Below are 19,536 nucleotides of genomic sequence, written 5' to 3' on the forward strand. Positions count from 1 at the left end.
AATCCACCGACCACCATGGACCCTTGATACCACCAAGAAACGTGCCATTGTTAACCTCTCAACGATTTTACAAAGGGTGCCATTATGTCCCATACAAATGCACCCAAGCGCAAAAGGACCGGCCGCCATTGTGCCCGGCAAGTGAAACACATGTTCCCTCACATGGGTCTAAATGGTCGAAAATAAGAAAAATTACCTTTCCTTCCCGAAAGCATATACTATAGATACTACCTTGGTCCTAAGCCATCGACACCCACCCAGTGGTTTCACCATTGCCGTCCACTCCAGATTTCCCAATGGTAATTCGGGCACGAGGAATAAATCATTTTAAAACTTTGGGACCTTCCGCCCAAAACGTCCATCCGGTGGACACCAGAATCGCGACTGACAAAGAGTCAGTCGCCCTCAACGCCCACAGCGGTGCAAATAGTTGAATAATATACTCGATACAGCGGTGCAAATAGTTGAATAATATACTCGAAACAATATATATAGTCCCTAGGGTGCTTGATGAAATTGAACCGACTACATTGACTGAAAACTCAACCCTTTTTACACTTCAAGTTTGAGTAGGTTGGTTTTTAGCCTCATCTAAAATTGAAAACCCCGGATAAATGATTGCAACCCTTAAACCTTAATTTTACCTGATGTCCCTAATGAAATCTGTGATTATAGTCACAGCAGCTTTACAAGATTTGTCGTCGTCGGGTCTAAAAGACAGATACAGCTGAGTGTCATCGGCATAGCAATGGATATCAGGCAGATCATGCTCTACGATGTCAAACAATTTAGAGGCATAGACAATAAATAAAAATGGTCCTAAGCAGAATCCCTGAGGAACACCACAGTTGATAAGGTACCTTGAATGGTTACACGTTGACTTATATCTGACAAATATGACGAAAACCAATCAAGGGCCTTGTCAGTGACTCCACATTTAGACTGAAGACGTGTCAATTGATCAACAGAATCGAACGCTGCACTCGAAATTTATCCTCACCAGTAAATCATTTTTAACCCTAGTAAGAGCCATGTGTGTACCGTGATGCTTCCGGTGAGATGAATAGAGATTGGGGAACATGGATCTATTTATCATACATTTATTTGTCATAGCATGGTGAAGAAAATTACGGTGGGGTAAGCGGCGCCTCATGACTAGTTTTGGCAATGAAAAGCATATTGAGGCGAATGAATATATATTATTCCTTTACAGCTTTCAGCGGCAAAAGTCTGACGGAGAACAGCAACTGACCGAGATCCTGGCCCTATGAGGCAGTATGACGACAGGTCCTTAAACCTATCCGATAGGGATAAGTCTGACTACAGTGTCATGTCCACTGCGCCCCCTTCTTGAAGGAAAGAAGTTGGTGATGCTATTGACTTTCAACCAGCTCCAAAGACAAGATTGACTAAAGGTGCTTTACTTCCCAACCTGAGCTACAGGACCAGTAAACTGTGGGGGGTGGTGGTCAACCGATTCCAGACACTGGGGAATGACTACGAAGGAGATGAAGGTACGGTTAGAAAAGAGGACGTGAGGAATGAAGCTAAGGGGAGAGTAAGCCCAACAATACAGGACAAGTACACTGTGGAGGCAAGGTGGTGGTCAACCGCTTCCAGACACTGGTGCATGATTACGAAGGAGATGAAGGTACGGTTGGAAAAGAAGACGTGAGGAATGAAGCAAAGGGGAGTGTTAGCCGTACCATACATGACCAGTACACTGTGGAGGTGGTGGTCAACCGCTTCCAGCAATGGAGAATGATTACGAAGGAGATGAAGGTACGATTGGAAAGGAGGATGTGAGGAAAAGAAAAGGGGAAAGTTAGCCCATCCACACAGGACCAGTACACTATTGAGGTGGTGGTCAACCGCTTCCAGACACTGGGGAATGACTACGAAGGAGATGAAGGTACGGTGAGGAATGAAGCAAAGGGGAGAGTTAGCCCAACAATACAGGACAAGTACACTGTGGAGGCAAGGTGGTGGTCAACCCCTTCCAGACACTGGGGCATGATTACGAAGGAGATGAAGGTACGGTTGGAAAAGAGGACGTGAGGAATGAAGCAAAGGGGAGAGTTAGCCGTACTATACATGACCAGTACACTGTTGAGGTGGTCAACCGTTTCCAGACACCGGGGAATGTTTACGAAGAAGATGAAGGTACGGTTTGAAAGGAGGAAGTGAGGAAAATAAAAGGGGAAAGTTAGCCAATCCATACAGGACCAGCACACTATTGAGGTGGTGGTCAACCGCTTCCAGACACTGGGGAATGACTACGAAGGAGATGAATCCTGTTATTGGCGGTTTTTACGACTAAGTACAGGCATGCTTCTCAACGGGCCACTGATTCCCTCCTTCCCTCTCTTTTTTTTTTTTTGGTTGGGGGGGGGGGGTTGTCGTTGAAAATCATTTAAACCTGAAAACAAACTTAATTCAGAGGCTGCTGTCCTCCTTTTTTCGAGGGTGGGGGAGAGTCAAGGTTTATAGATGGGTTGCAATTCGCATCATTAACCGCCATCTTTGCTGTATTAACAAGGGAAAAGTGTACGCGCTGCGCGTTACTCTCAGCCAATCGCGAGCTCTTCACGCGTGCACAATTAATTGCAATCCATCTAACTGTATATTAAGGTTTGAGTAATCTACATGTAAATGTTCAATATATAGAATGCTGGCTTTGAAGTCTTTGTGGCAGCTTTTGTTCGAATGAAATCAACTTTTTGATTGATTTCTTCGATCAGATTAATTCTGGACAACTTAATTCGTCCGGCAAGTAAATGTTATCAATTTGTCTCACACCAAACGGCTCAAGTGTCACGGAACCCTTATCAAGGGAGTTGAAAGTCCGACTGAACTCAGAAAAACCAGGGGCTGCCCTAATTGATTGCTTTTGGCGTTCATGTGTAAAACATAATCCATAAGGATCTCTTTAGCAACTGTTTCTGGAAATGATGAACAGAGTGCTTGGTGGTCGGCCAAACACTCTGCCTGGTGATTTTCACAGAGTCAGTTCTCATACACCCCCGCTTAAAATCGCCAAAACAAAATGTCATCGCTGGAAATACAAATACCGGACATTTCAGTCATCAATCGTTATTGTTGATAGAAATCCAAGGTTGGTTTTGTGTTCCATTTTACAAGGTTGAGTACAACTTCCTTCCTGTGACCTACTAAAAGATTAAGTGATTCTTGCCACCAACTACGCATAAATAAAAATAGACCATTCTAACTGATTGAATAAATAAAAGAGTCAGTGTTTATTTTTGGGGATGAAATTGGGTGTGCTTAGTGGGCTGTGATTGATTAGTAATGTCCAGTTATAGTAGTAGGTAAACCGCAAGATTGATTAATAGCTTGTAGTACAATTAAACAGGGCATGATGTAATTGGTTCCAATATCCGGCCAGGTTTTTCTGTCATTTATTCCAGAATCCTAAGGCCCTTCCGAATCCACGGCTTTCGGCTCCAGATTTGGCTCAGGGTAGCTTGGCCTCGCGGTTGTTTTGAAAATTGTGCGTGCTTTGTGTATGCGCTCTCAGGACTTCAGATGAGAGGGCGAGCCTGAAGCAGAATCCAAACCAAAGCTGTGGTTTTGAAAAGGGTCCTATAATAATCTGACTCTAAAAACTTCCCGGTGTTTATTCTGTATGTTGAAAGCAGCAGCTTCCTTAATGTCTTTAAATTAAAGCTGCTGCTTATTTTTGCTTATTATAAGTTTCTGTTGTTGAAACAAAAACCCTGTCCCAAATCCAACTCCCTCTGAAACCAAAAGTAAAAACAAATATTAATAAACATATAAGTATCTAGTCAATAAAACTAATAAATTTAATTAAATAATAGTAATAATGATAATAACTGTAAATGTAATCATCAGGATGTTATATATAGGTGATTCACTTAAAAGGAAGAAAACAAAGAGGTGGACGTTTATAATAGTAACAATAATCTTTTTTCAAGTTGAGGGTGTTGTTCCAGGCAACATTTTGTAATATTTTCATTATAAAACATCTACAAGATGCTGTGTGTTAACATGATATCTCTCAATAATCACCTTTCATCTCTCCTTTTTGCCTCCCTTCCCTCTCTCTACATCTTGTCTTGCAGGTGTTATGTCGATGAGATGAATTTCCGAGACATGTCCATTGATGACGCTTTGAGGAAGTTCCAGACGGCATTCCGTCTTCCCGGGGAGGCGCAGAAGATCGAGAGACTCATGGAGGTAAGTAGTAAAAGTGACCCTCTCCTGGACAATTTTCTGCAAAGCAAAACAAAGTAAGCAGGATACCCATCACAGATTTTATTGGCAAAATGGCATTTGGGCAGGTGACCATATTCTGTTTAACATAACTTAATCTGTTAAGGCAGCTCTATGAAATTGGGCCTTGTGCTACAGTGAGAGGCCAGATAACTTTGGAAGCGTTGTTCGTGAGAGGCCACCTCTCCCTGATTCTGCAGAAAGTTCCCTAAAACTAGACCGATCTGTCACTGTTCTAAATGACAAATTTGAAAATCACCCAATTTTTGATAATTTATTTTTATTTTTATAAATATCTAATAAATTGTTAATGGCCCTTTTTAGCACCCTCCCCCCCCAAAAAACCCCAAAATACTGAAGAAGAATTTCACAAAACACATCTTTCTGTTTTTTGCAACGGCAGGCTTTTGCCCAGCGCTACTGCATCTGCAATGGTGATGTAGCGAGGATGTTCTGGAAACCAGATACTATCTTCATCTTGGCGTTTGCAATCATCATGCTGAACACTGATCTCCACAGCCCCAATCAGAAAACGGAGAGGCGGATGAAGATCCACGAATTCATCCGAAATCTCAGTGGTAAGAAATCAGGGACAACAATTATGATATTTTTAATCGATGTCATGCATGTTTACTCGTTTTTTTCCCCACTATTTTCTTGTGTCCCAGATGGCCGATCGATCTCAAACTTCTATAGGTTTGTCAGTTTATGTATATGGTGGATTACATCACTACCAGCAACTGTTTTGTTAGCAAAAACCAGTTTCGTAATTTTCCTTTTTTGGTTTGGCTCTTGGAATATTCAGAAAATGTGTTATTAATAAGGCCTGAAAGGTCCATTAGAGCCTACATGTACGTGTACATTTAGTAGACCCATTGCATGTGACTCGCGTGCTCAAAAAGCGGCCTCACTGGGATCAAAAAGCGCCCTCACTGGGGTCAAAGGAGGCAAATGATAAGCTGTTCTTTGTGCGTAAAAGTGTGCGAGTGAGCTCAGCGCCCTGTAGCGTTTCGGGTTATGCATGGGGTCTATAAAATACCGGTTATACTTGTTTTTTTCAAGTAACAAATATCATGACTGAATGTATGTTTATAAAGATGTTTTGATTGTGGTTGATGATTGCAGGTATCGATGATGGACATGACGTAGATCATGATCTCCTAGTGGGTATCTACAATCGTATCCAGGTGCATCCATTCCAACCAGGAGAGGATCATACCAGTATCGTCTTCAAGTTGGAGCAAAACATCAGCGGCAATCGACCGGTACGTTGCTTACTGAAATTTAAAATCTTAATTATAATTATAAGGGCCTTGACACACGAGGCATCCCACAGGACCGCTTTGGCAGTACATAAATAATGTACAATAATGTTCAAACAATGTCTTCAGTTTCTCATCTACATGCAGACTTCAAGAAAGACTCAGATATGGTTGAAACATCGGACCATTAACTATTTAAATCTTCGACAAGTCAATGCTTACACGTATACCAGCTACAAAACTCAATTGAAAACTAATTTTTGTTCTTAAATCTTTGTAACTCGTTGTCAACTTGCTTTTGTATCTCTCCTGCGCCAGGATTGTCTTTAAGACAGACATGGCGCATTATGAATGGCCACTATTGTTGTTGTTATTATTATTTTTTGCAGTTTCTCAAGAATAATATGTTAACATTTGAATGTACATACCTGTTCTTCATTGAGATTGCCTGGAACTAGTTAGTTGCCTGTAAATTGCCTCATGTGACATGACCCTAAGAGACAAATGTTAATCTACCTCCCATCCTATTTCAGCCCTCCCATCCCTACGTTATCCTCCCTCTAATAAGAAAATGCCGAACAAGTCCTCATTCCTGTCCAATTTCAGCCATCCTCCTTTCCCTTGTTTCATTTACCTACATCTAAGATACAGAAACAAGACTCGGCTCCTAACTTCCAATTTGTCTTGCCTTAATTCCGCACCGATTATTCTCTCCTCCCACCATCTTCCCATAGATCCTTGCAGAGTCCCATCGGCGTCTGGTCCGTGACTGCAGTCTATCAGAGGTCTACGACCCGACCAAGAAAGATAAGAAACATCAAAGACATGTATTCCTCTTCAATGATATGCTCATGGTATGTTGATTTTAATTAATGTATGCAAATTTATTCTTCTTCAATGATATGCCTATGAAGTGTGTTTTTCCTTCATCTTCAACAGAGTGCTCTGTGTGTATTTTTTGTATTGATGTAGATTTTGATGAATATTCAAATTTGTCCATCTTCAACAATTTGCTCTTGGTGTGTATTTTTTGTATTGATGCTGATTTTAATGAATATTATTCAAATTTATTCATCTTCAACGATGTGCTCTTGTACTATTTCGTATTGATGTTGATTTCTTCAACAACATGCTCTTGGTGTGTACTTTTTGTGCTTACAATGTATTTTGATTGTGCTCATGGTGTGTGTATTTCATTGTTGATGTAATTTTAACGAATGGATCCAAATTTATGTTATCCTAATTTGTGTTATTTTTAATGATTTGTATACATCTTTAATGATATGCTCATGGTGTGTACATTTTGTATTTCTGTTTAATGAATGTATGCAAACTTGTTCATCTTCAATGATATGTTCATGATGTGTATTTCCATGTATGAGAATTACTTATTTCTTTGCAAATTTACTCTTCTTCAAGGATGCATTAATTGTGTGTAACACTATAATTTTGTTAGTTCCTATGCAAATTTACCACTTCAAAAACACTCTTATGGTGTGTATTGTCATATGTTTGTATATTTACTCAAGTATATGCAAAGTCCCCCCAAAAAAGCAGTCGGTTTAATGGGCTTTTTCACACTAAAGCCTTACCAGGAACCGACTGATGCGCATAAAAACTTACTCCATATCAAAACCTGTTCATAGACGCTAACCTCACCACCAAGCAATTAAATAAACTTCTCTCTTTTTCTCTCTCTAGATAACTAAAATCTACAAGAAGAAGACCGGTAGTATATACGGCTTCAAGAAAGCATTTCCTCTTCATGCGGCCTGTGTTTTAGACTTCTCCTCTCAGCGTAAGTACCTTAAAAAAGCCGCCCCCCCCCCCCCCCCCCCGCCCCGCCATATAACCATTTAACCATTGAGTTCTATGACACCTAATGCTCATGAATGAGTTCGGGCGGTGTGTCTTTAGATGCTCAAGAACACAATGCTGTTCATGTACGTATCTTCCACCCAAACGATGGTGATGTGGCGCCATTTTGTACAGTGTTGTTCTGGACTGATCCCTGCTGAAAGGTGGTGTGTGATCTTGTTCCGTGTGCATTGTTTCTGGGTCGTGAACTCACCGTTCAGGCATGAGAACAATGCACTTAGCCAAGAACACACTGCCCGAACTCAGTCCTAATGTATTTCTACATGGCAACATTGAGGTGCATGTTTTTACCCTACCTACACTGTGTACATTGTGGAGAACAACACCTTAAAAATTAACTGTTAATACTCATGTTTGTTGTTTTCTTGGGTTTTGTTCATATTCTGATGGAATCCCTTTGACAATCCCTTATCTAATCCATGCAGATTATCCTCACGGGATTAGACTGGTAGCCGCCATGAACAACCGAACGCTGATCACGTTCTGCGCCAACTCACAGGAGGAGAAGGCTAGGTTTGTGTCCGACTTGAGGGAGACCGTCCAAGAGGTTAATGAGATGGAGGACATCAGAATAGGAGGTCAGTACAAAAAAAAACTAGTTTTAAAAGTTTTTAAAATTATCGGAGAAGAGCAGTGGAGAAAATTTAACAAACTTGTCCTGTTTCAGGATCTGATGTTTGGGTAGAAGGGAGAAATGGCAAGTCAAATCTTCAACACTTTTTATGGTACACTGTGAACATTCTTAGGTGGAACTGTGTTGTGATAGTATATCTACTGTAAGCCAGGCATAGCAACCTTCCATGGTGGTGGTGCAGGATCGTTTTCTTAAATTAAAGAAACTAAAAATAAAAACTGCTTGATTAGTTCACAAACAGCTAATGATACATAGTAGACACATTGACTGGACTTGGTACTAAATCTATCCCATCTTTTAATTTCTGTAACCATCAGTCACAGACTAAAAACTTGGTTCTCATTAGCATGTTGAACTCCAAACCCATCTTTAGATCCAGGCATGATATGTTTCATACTTAAGTCTATTTCCCAATTTTTGTTTGCCTTTGGAAAAATCTGAATGATTATGATTAGCTAGCCTGAAATTTGTATTTGAGCCTGTACTATGTGTATGTCGGTCCTTTACTTAATAAAATATTCCTACTTTCTTCAAACGACCAAATTTCATGCCTGTTAGACCCTCTTCTAACATCATAATTTGATGTCATTAAGGTTCAACACATTACTTTCAACTAATTTGAACATTCCATGTCTTCTTACAACTAAATTACAATATCACCAAAATACATCAAACCAAGCTCCGGTTTCTTAGTGTTGCTGCTGAGCAGAACATTGCTGAACAATTTTCTGCTGAGCAGAAATGAGCAGGATACCTGTCACAAGTTCTACATGTGCCCTGGTAGTTTGGTTGGTCACCTTATTCTGTTCAGCACAACTCAAACTAGTCACTCAATTTTCTCAGCTAGTTTCTGAAAAAGTAACGGCAAACCCTGCAAGCGTCCGAGAAACGCCTCTATCTTGAATGTCTTCCTCTATTATCTTAAAAACTTGTCTATTGTTTGTGATCACAAGTAGGATTGAAACCTTCTTCATCTAGCTGTATAATTTAAAATCCTGGGTGTTTCATGATGGGTTTCTATTGCAACTGATGTCAGCTGATAGACTATGCACAGTATGACTGCAAACCTGCTCTTGTGCTTGACTTTCTCTCTCGGTTACTTTATTTTTACACAGCATGATTTTGTTAGCAGGCCTGACACTTACGATAGCCTCCATTCCCCCTGGTCATTGCCTTGGTGCCCCTTGAAATGCTCCAGTAGAAATTTACAATTTCCTCATAGGGTGCCCTTTACCAAGGAGGAAATGCCTTTCAAAAACGAAGCAAACAGGCCTGCGTTGGACAGGCATCGGACTGCATCCACATCTCATCTTGCTTTGATTTGAAGAAAGTTCCCTGGTTATGATTAAGAGTTATTTTGCATTTGTTTTACCCCCCTTCCCTTCATCGTCATGCTCCTTTAGTTTATCCCCCAAGGGAAATGTGCCCGTGGGAAGGTACGTATGAGCCAGACAAAAACAAAAACGTGGCGGTTGTGTTCAATACTGATGTGTTGTGAGTGGAGAGAAAGTTGTGGTTCTCTTTTGTTGTTGTTATTGTTGTTTGTGCACACAAATTATTCAGTGTTTCTGTTAAAAAAGGACGTGGTATAGTTCTGGTGATTAAGGGGGGAGATAGAAAGGGATCTCAAAGATTGCTTGGTGAGGAAAAATTGGAACTACTACGATATGGTCCAGTCTGAAATGTTGATTTCATTCTTTAGAAAAATCAACAAGTTTGATTTGTAAACTCTTAACGAGTCAATTAGTAAGAGATTTGGACAAGAAAATATATAGGCCCTACATTATACTCATGTGAGAATCTATGTGATGTTTTCTTGACATACAATGTATGTGAGGGAATTGTTTCATCTGTATGAATTATTTTTAACACTTTACTAGGAGTGTTTCAATGCATGGACTCCTGCAGAAAACCAATGTCGTACCATTCCTTTTATGCATGCTTGGCTTTGTGATGTGCACCTATCAATGTCTGAAGTCTTTTGTCGCTCCAGTCTCAAAAATCTCAGAATAATTAATTAGGTGGAGGGCATTATAACGGCTGAAACAAACTCAAGTTTTTCATAATAGGCAATGTTAAATTCCTTCTGTTGTCTGTTGAATCCAAGAATTATTCTTATGCGTTTAATTCACTGGACATAGATTTCAGAGTGTGTAAAGTAATTTAAGGGTTTCTTGCTGTCCAACTTAAATGAAAATATTATTGTTTATTTTGTAATGGTCCTTTTTCAGACATCACTCTTTTGAAGATCAACCGACAGTACAAGAAACAAATGAGCATGTTCACAACTCAACCGTACAAATGTAAACAAGTTGATCAATTCATCATATAACTTTTTTGAAATTTTTATAAAAGGCAAAAAAGCTGAGCTCATACAATCATCACCAACCATCATTTCTTAAGCAATAGAAAAACAAATTTACCTTAGACAAACATCAGAATTATGTTCACCATCAGTGAAAACAAATTCAGGTTTTTATTTTGGGTATATAAGACGTCCTTGCTAATGAAGCTAAGTATTGTCCTTCTCAAATGCATCCTAACAGAAAACATTACAAGATTAATACCCTGAATCATTTGCTCTGCACTTTCCTGCTCAATTTGAATGCCAAATAAAACACACTCTCTCTGGAGCTGGAATGGGGCCTGCAGCTTTGAACCTTAGATATTACCGAAGGGATGTAAACTTGAGACTGGAAATCCGCTCCTTGCAAGATGGCGTAGGGGATTAGTGGTACACTTTTCAGGAATGTCGGGCAACAGCAGATTTGGCAAGTAAAGCCCGGTTCATACTCCCTGCGAATGCAATATGAATTTTGAGGTCACAAATTCACAACGATAAATTCACAACAGTTGAGGTGTGTTCAACACTTGCAAAAAATTCGCTGCAAAAACAGGCATGTAACATCAAAATTAATTTTGAATTATGAACCAGGCTTACATCCTTTGTTCTTTGAAATGTGCGCATACCCAGAATTAAGGGTACGAATTCAGGAATTTGTTATACATCTGCTGCCACCTAGTGTTTGAAAGCCTTCCAATTGGTAAATTTAACACCAACAAATAAGTTTGATTTTATGGACTCTTTTTATGGCATCTTTTCATCCACCAGCTGAGCTCTGCATGCATCAATGATTCTTATTTTGGATGCACTGCACTTTTAATGTTGAAGTTCTAAAAAGAAATTTCTCTCACTCTTATTTTGTATTTTGTTTTTGATTTCTTGTTGTATCCTTTTCATGTGCAATAGTAGATATTATTTTCAAATGTTGGCAACTTTGTTTATTTCTTTCTTTCTCACACTTTTATGCTTAAGTTCTTCAAAAAAATCTCTGTCGCTATAATCTTTGTACTTTAAATGTTTTGTTCTTGTTGTATCTTTTTCATATGCAATAGCAGATATTATTTTCAATGTTACCAACTTTATTTGTTTACTTTCTTTCTCAAGCTTTTATGTATGTTTCCTTTTATCTGGCTGCTTCTGTAGCAATGTTTTTCTTTAACCAGTTTATCTGTTAACCTTCTTTTGGGTCAGCACCCCGAGAAGATGGATGTTAAATTGAACAAAAAAATGTCTGATGACCTAATGTCATCCTTGACATGTTCCCCGCTTGTACCTGCAGTCATTATAACTGATTATTATTCTACATCAAAGAGCCTGACTATTGTGCTTTCAAGTTCTGGGTTGGTTTAAATGATTTAAATGAATGGGGAATATTACTTTCTACTATAATGTAAGGCCGTATCTGATTTGGTGGCTACAGCTACAGCTGTTGCTTAGGGTGTTGCTAAGAACGTGCTTCACTTCAACGCCTTATTATGCAGAAAAATAACCACTTACATACGTGTTAATATCAAATGTCAATGTTGAGTGTTAAACAAGGATTGTAACATTGTGGTCTAGATATATAACCATTGTACAAGTATAACACTGTGGAGTCAAAGTGCATGCATTTGTGTCAATCTTTTGCAGACATTCTGCTTTTTTTACTCTGCATTTTTTTTATATATTTTTTTTTATATAAAATTTACACACCCCCTTTTCCAGAAATACAACTCTTCAGCGACAGCTGCAGACCTGCCAACCTGCACGCATTTTGAGTTTAGCATCTTTTGATCTAGGCATTTGGAACATAATATTTCCAGCAGCCAACTGGTTATTTTTTTATTATCAGACTGTTGTTAAGGTCATGTCGATGAAGTCGAGCACAAACGGTCAGAAATGGCCACACCAACCACCCCTAAGCAGTTGGGTCCGACACTGTTTTATCCAAAAACATGATACAACATTTTTTTTATCGGCCTGAAATTTGTCTGTAACGGCCCGCAATTGACATGTATCAGCTCAATGCACTAGCTTATGCATGGGGCTCACCCTGCTCTGAATAATCTTCGTCCTCGTTTAGCTAATTAATATTTTGCAGTAACTGCTTTTAATGGTTCTTCTTTGTCCCTTTGATTGATATTTATTCATAAAAATGATAAACAATACAGCAATAATATACTTGGCAAAAGTTGTAATTGTTTCTAACAATAGTTTTGTATTTCATGTTTCACTAATTGAGAAGTGACTTTGTTATCGTTAAGATAATTTGTAAAATATTGTGTGTTTTGGTTTGGTTTTTAGCTAGAAAAATTGTGTCTTTTGTCCGTTTATACAGAAGGGAAATTTTCTTTAGTTTTTACCCAGATACACCGATGTGTGTTAGCATAGCACTGTATACTCAGTACTTCCCTGAGCTCTGTGTACAAAAATCACAGGCATATTACTCTTGTTGGGCTCAAACCCATGACCTTTGCAATTTTAGAGCAATGTCATACCAACTAGACCACTGAGATTGCCCTGTAGATAGATGTAGTACAAATCAGTTATAAACAAGGGAAACATTAAATCAAAGAAAACATGAAGAGTTTTTTGAGCAACTATTAACAAACTTAAACGATTATTTCTGACCAACAGCCGAGCTGGAGAGACAGAAGATTGTCCGTAAAAGCCAAGCAAGCACAGCAGACTCTGGGCTGGGTCTCGACACGGAGAGTTTTGCTAGTACGCAGAATCTTAGCGGCAGTATGGATTCTCTGGCTCCTCAAGCCGCGGATACCGGAAGTTTGAAGAGAAGTGCGCTTTCTAACTCACTGATGGATCTCAAGGAAGCAGCTTGTAAGTTTGTTTGTTTGTTTGTTTGTTTGTTTATTTGTTTGTTTGTTTGTTTGTTTGTTTGTTTGTTTGTTTGTTTGTTTGTTTTGATGATCTTCCCGTTGCAAACTCCCACAAGGGGATGTAAACACCAAGCTCTCCCAACCCACTTATAAAAACATTCGGTCAATAATTGTGATTCAGTAACTAGACAACAATACTTATTCTAGTCATTGTGGAACCAGCGGTTAGCTTGGTGGATTCGAACCCACAACCTTGAGATTGCAAGTTCTTCCTTGTGTTGTTGTGATGTGCTTTGGGGAACCTGGGTTTTGAAACAAATACATTTTTATAATTCTATAAACCTGTAGCAAAGGAGAATTACAAAAGAATATGTTTTGTGGCACAGGATTTTTGCTTCTCTACTTATTCTTTCTTGTATTAAGATTTACTCCAGGCTATCGGATCCTTGATTAATTGTTTGACATTTGTTTCTTTTTACAGCCAAGAAAAATCACAGAAATAGTGCGAGCTCTCTGGACAGTGGAGTGGTACGTAAACAACAAGTTTCCTCTTACTCTTATTGCCATTAATATTACATAGCTTTCATGGCATTGGAGGAGGTCACTTTCTTAAAGTTTTCAGGATTGAACTCTCTGGAAGTCTTGATCTTGATTAGCCTTTAATGCTATTGTTTGAAGGGAGTGAAAAGACATTATGTGAATGGAGGGAAATATTGTTTTTCTTATTAATCAAATTAATGTTCTTTATATCCGATGCAAAACCATGCACTGATTTTATAGAGACACTTATTACATTACTATACACATCTTATTGGAATGTGCAACTCCATTTTTGTGCATGGGCAACCACTGCTTTATCTTGTATCGAGAACAAAAGAGGTCCACATAATCATTAATGCAGTTGCTTGCAACACTATGTGGACGAACACATGTCCGCACAGTGTTATGGACTGACACGTCCACACAGTCTTATTTACAGTGTTGTAGAATTGAATTTCCCTTATGTGTACAGAACATTTGAATATCCTCACAGTGCAACAAAGCTGTGTGTGTATAAATGCATCTACACAATATGCAAATGTACAGAGTTATGTTCTGTCCCGCAATGCACAAACATTAGCAAAGGTTTAAAATGGTTGGTTACCTCACTGGAAAACTGATAACCAAGAGTTAGAGGATTTCAAACTTAAACACCTGAAACCAGTTGCGATGAAACACTAAGCAGACAAATCTTTGCTGGATTTCTTGAGAGATTGATGTAAAGCACATTGTGTCTTTTTCCCCCCTCTTTGCACACAACCTTTATTCATATCCCGTCGTATAGTGGGCCGTCACACGCATTGTGGCTGTGTGAGTTGAAGCTGTCTCCGTTTTGAATGCATGGTTCTCATGATGACTGTAACTGTCTGGTAGTAGCTAGTAGTAGTAAACCGTCAACCGATAGTTTGGGGTCGGGGCTCCCACTTCCCTCCCATCATGTAGACCACAAATACATCTGTTGATCATACATATGAAAAACAACCAGTTGTGATGAAGAGAAACATGTATCTGATGCATATTCATTAAATAATGAGTTGCCTCATGATGTGATTGGCTACTTTAGATTAGGTTGCCGTCCTGGTTTCTGAGGGCCGTTTGGCTTCATTCAATGACTCCTAAGGAGTTCTGTTCACAACTGTTAAATTTTGCAAATATAAATACCTTGTAGTGTTTCCTTCATGAATCTTTGTAACCTTTATCTCTGAATTGTGTGTTCAATCCTTTCTATGTTTGTGATTTGTGACGCCCAATGTGTCTTTTACACCAGTACTTATAGTGCGTGCATTAAACAGTCATGTCTTTTTTTTAATTTGACACATGAAATGCATCCTGTGTAGTCACAAGGAAACTTTCCTCTTCCGAATAACTGTAATGAGTCTCTTTCGTTTTTCCCACATAGTAACTGTCCGTCTAATCCTACATGTACTTGGACTCCTGTTTTCTTACTCTTCATGCATGTATTAGTTTCCTCAGTGTATTGCCCTTGAAGTTTTCAATTCCAACGATTTTAGCAAAACCCTGTACTCTTTCTAAATACTCATGCACGTGTGTTAGGGTCAAATCAGGGTTTGCTCTGTCCACCATGTTTTTTTGTCTCACCTAGTTAACCAATGTAGAAGAGTGCCAACTCTCCCTGATTCTGAAGAAAGCTTCTAGGATCCCAATCTTTCCATGTTCTGGCAAACAAATTTGCCATAATTTGTTTTATTTTATTATCATTCTTAGGACGTATCTAGTGGTATGATGTCTTTAACTTAGTTAATAAACCTAATATCAAATAGTTTTATTGTTTTCATTAGTTTATGTGTAATAAGTAGTAAACACCTATGAGTAGGTGTATAATGTATGAGTCATTTATATTTCATTTGTTTTATTTCTCAAATACTAAAGTTGTTTCTGTCTCTATTTCTTTTAATTTCAACGTTTTTGTTGTTGGTTATTTTATTTTATTTTTGTCTGCGCCTAGGAATAGGATCTTGTACACTAGATAGATGGCGCATTATAAGTGCATTATAATTATTATTAAATTCAGTTTGGTATAGAAAAACTGTGATTGATGAAGATTTTAAAATTATCGTTAATATCTCTTATCTCTTCCATCAGACCCTGGATATCAACGCCACAATGCCCCTCCCAAGAAAAAACAGAAACGGCAGCCCCCTCACAAGCGTCTTCAGTGCCCGCAACAAAGTCATCCAGCCCACCCTCGATCTCAGTGCCGCAGGCAACGAGCCAGCAGAGTCATGATGACTCCTTTTCCACACTCGTGTGAAAGACCATCACTCTGGGTCTATGCATAATGTTTTTTTTAGGGGGAGCACCCCTCTGAGTGAACGCTTTTAACTACTTCCACCAAGGCAATGGACCTTGTAAATGAGCTGTGTTATTTTGACAATCGTGTGAAAGACGCACAGAGAAACCAACACTTTGGGTCTATGCATCAAGAGTAGAGGAGTGGTTTTTTTTTTAAGGGGGAGCACCCCTCAAAGTGCACCATTTTTTAACGCTGTTAATTACTTCCGTCACGGCAATGGACCCTGTAAACGAAATGTGTTGTTTGATTAACATGCACGCAATATGCAAGCAGCGTTTCCGTTGTCACTGATGGGCTTCACCTTGCCACTAGATGGCGGCAGACAGAGATCATTTTGAGGAAATTAAAAATACCTGTAATTAAACTGTGATTCTGGTGACTCCGACTCTTATAACAGCCACACAAGGGCGCAGTTGTTCAAATTTTGCTCAGCTGGGACATGGAAAGATATAATGTACATATATGATTATGTACATGTACATTGTATTGTAATGTGGATGGGCACTGGCTCAACTTGTACTGTAGGGGATATGAAGTAAAACACAACCACATGTAGACTGGGCCCTTGTCTTTATCCGCAAGAATAAAGACAGGTCCCCACCGCTAGATCCAGTGATTCCATTGGATACAATGATATCATGTTGATAAACGTGCAGTGACATGAGCTAGCTGCCCAAACAGTACATTACTGTCAAGTCCGCAATAGAATTTGACTGCGTATCTCTATGTGAAATGACTGAGGTCAAAGGTTAAACTACATGCCGGTTTTTGATGCCGGTCTCTGGTGTTATTCACGAGCCTCGAAGTGTGACGTCAGCAGGCTAAACCACATGGTGCTTTCGCTGCCTGGTTGGATCACAACACTCACCACAAGAGGGCGCTTTGCATAAATTCAAGCTCTCCTCAGCACCTGCTCTTGGAGGATCATCTTTGACATTTTTAATTACAATGGTTCTTCAGTTATTGAACGCATCATGTGATTAACTTTCTACACTCGCCGAGAGCCAGTTCCATTGTACATGTACTTTGCTAAGCACAGTTACGTACTCTGTTAAGCACAGTTACGTACTCTGTTAAGCACAGTTACGTACTCTGCTAAGCACAGCTACGTACTCTGCTAAGCACAGTTACTTTCTAAGCATGAAGTACATAAGATGCTCAAGATATTGGGTTGCCGGCCATTATGTCCAGAATAATGGGTATTTTTTTCACCGTTTCCCCACAAATTTGTGAATAATAATGTAATAAGTCTCTTGTAGTACTGACCATATAACAAGAGTTAGTTGTAACTTTCTGATTTGTTTTATGTTAGAATTGCTTCTAAAAGCACAGTTTAAGACTTCTTCCCCAACATCAACTCACACCAAGTTATTCTTGGTAACATAATGTACATTAGATAGCCACAATGTGGTCTGAGATTCAACTTGTGTTTTTTGTATCAGTGCCATTTTTTTGTCAAGTCAAGTTTTGTGCATTATTTTGTTTTATATTGTTGAAGCAAAAGTAATGAAAAAGCGAAGACAAGTTGCCACAGTGTAAGCTCCTTGCTACAAACTGAACCTGCCAAACAAATTTGTAGAAGAAAAAAGTTGAAGCCATTTTTCTTTCTCATTGAAGGTTTCCCTCTTCGGTACAATAATTATTTGCAATTGTGGCCAAGCTTAAAAGATTCCCTTTGTACGTTTCCCTTGTAGTGGTCTAAGTAGCCCACTCTGTGGAATGTTTGCTGTGATTACCAATATTTATTATACTACATGTATTATAAATTGAAGATGCACCATTTTTGCAAAAAAAAATTAGTCCGAAAATGGCTTTCCCTTTTTCTTATCTTTTATAGAAGAAACTGTCATATTGTACAAATGATTCAATGGTTTATAGTTTCTACATGTTTTCCCATTTGTCTTCACATCTGGCTGTGGATTCTTCACACATTTAGTTTGGCGCAGCATTTGATGTGTTAAATGGATCATAAAATGATCTTAAATATCAAAGAAATATGTGTGAAATACGTGTAAGGGGTATATAATTTCACTGAACATGGTTCTTTAAGTTAAAAATAATAAAAAGATTCTTTAGTAACAAAAAGAAAGTGGTCTTCATAGAATTATAAATAAGGGTATTTAGATTATTATTATTATTTGCCAAGTGGTATAAAATTTGTGAATATTTCTTGCTCATTTTTCGTTTAATTTTATTAATTTTTGAATTTTGAAAACGGAAGAAGAAAACTTTGGTTCATCATAAAGCTATGCAACTGTATATATGAACAAAATTATTAAAAGAAAAAACATTTAAATCCTATTATTTTATTATTTTATCTTTTTGTTTCATTTACATTTTTCAGAAAAGAATTTGTGCAATTTTTAAATTAAAAAAAAGAGGGGGGAATTTGAAGAGCTTTCAAAAACAGAAATTTAAAAACTATTTGGTTAAAGGACATAATTGAGGTAGTGGTCTGTGAGCTGAAATGGACATGATGGAAGGCACTTGGGAACTTGATTTAAAATTAATGCGCTATTTGGTTTTGAAGGTAGGTAGTTTAGAAGGGCATGCACTTCTCCATATTAAATATGGTGCTCACAATCCTTCTGCAATAGCTTATGGCAACAACAGTGTGATAATAACCCCATGCACGGTCGGTGTCACACTCAGCAATTTGCGCTGTTGTAACAGATTTGCGCTTTTTAAGTTGCGCGCTAAGTTTGTCGTGAAGATAAAATGGTTTCAGTGAATTTTGTTCGTAGTTAAACACCTCATGAATTTAGACAACAATCAATGGTTGATTTGGCCATCAAAACCAGGCTCGACCAGGATACGGATTCCAGCAAAAACCCAGGTTTGAGTTTTGCAAAGAAGTTCCTGGTTTTGGCATGACTTAACTTATTTTGTGAATAAGAAAACTTGCCAGCTATTGTTAGTAATAACTTCCCTCTGAATAAAAATGAGTTTGTCTACCACATAACAAGCCCAATATGATAGAGATTTAGCATTGAAAATGTTTAGCCACTTCGCTTGGTTTGCTTATGAGTGTAGCCAGGAACCAGTTAAACAGTACACAGCACTATGGCAATTTGGTTGGTTCCCTGTATTTACTAAGCAACCCTTTCTAAGCTAAGCAAATTTATGTGCTTTACAACCCCCTTGAAACTGGCCCCAGTATATCAGGCCTGGAATTTCATTTTAAACATGTTAAGGTCTATGGGAAACTTTTGAAGGGCACCAAGGCCAAGACCAGGGGCAACGGAGGCCATGGCCTCTGTGGACTGCCTGTAATTCCTGGCCTTGTATATAATAAAGGTAGTCGATTTGGTCAATATGTTAAGACAAAATTAGTGATGCTCAATCGTTGGGTTAGTGTGGTTTGAAGTATAAAGTGAAATGCAGAAACAGGATAAACATGGCGCATAATAAACTTGCTAAGCAGGAACAGGTTATACCAGCCAAATTGTCTTGAAGATTAGGTTGATGTGACTGGCGCCAGCTATATGGTGTGG

General features: G+C 38.6%; 1 protein-coding gene across 4 annotated transcripts; it reads left to right on the plus strand.

Annotated features, from left to right (window-relative positions):
* The first annotated feature begins 4,109 nt into the window (after positions 1-4,109).
* Positions 4,110-16,683, plus strand: LOC117307124 (IQ motif and SEC7 domain-containing protein 1-like). Of its 4 annotated transcripts, none has more exons than XM_033791787.1 (11): positions 4,110-4,218; positions 4,658-4,832; positions 5,380-5,519; positions 6,251-6,370; positions 7,218-7,314; positions 7,820-7,972; positions 9,432-9,464; positions 12,989-13,189; positions 13,670-13,716; positions 14,513-14,538; positions 15,832-16,683. In XM_033791787.1, the coding sequence occupies exons 1-11, from the start codon at positions 4,120-4,122 to the stop codon at positions 15,998-16,000; spliced, it is 1,260 nt and encodes a 419-aa protein (XP_033647678.1). In that variant the 5' UTR covers positions 4,110-4,119; the 3' UTR covers positions 16,001-16,683. The 4 variants fall into 4 exon arrangements, with proteins under 4 accessions (XP_033647678.1, XP_033647676.1, XP_033647679.1 ...); XM_033791785.1 differs by lacking the exon at positions 9,432-9,464 and adding an exon at positions 10,260-10,331; XM_033791788.1 differs by lacking the exons at positions 9,432-9,464; positions 14,513-14,538 and adding an exon at positions 10,260-10,331.
* Positions 16,684-19,536: the final 2,853 nt, after the last annotated feature.

This window comes from Asterias rubens, chromosome 2, assembly GCF_902459465.1.
Source record: "Asterias rubens chromosome 2, eAstRub1.3, whole genome shotgun sequence".
Classification (NCBI taxonomy): Eukaryota; Metazoa; Echinodermata; class Asteroidea; order Forcipulatida; family Asteriidae; genus Asterias; species Asterias rubens.

Bases quoted from the DNA above. Each gene is read 5' to 3' on its own strand.
- LOC117307124 (XM_033791785.1), top strand. From the start codon at position 4,120: ATGAATTTCCGAGACATGTCCATTGATGACGCTTTGAGGAAGTTCCAG. The intron at 4,219-4,657 runs GTAAGTAGTAAA...TTGCAACGGCAG, and splicing joins AGATCGAGAGACTCATGGAG to GCTTTTGCCCAGCGCTACTG. The intron at 13,190-13,669 runs GTAAGTTTGTTT...TTCTTTTTACAG, and splicing joins GGATCTCAAGGAAGCAGCTT to CCAAGAAAAATCACAGAAAT.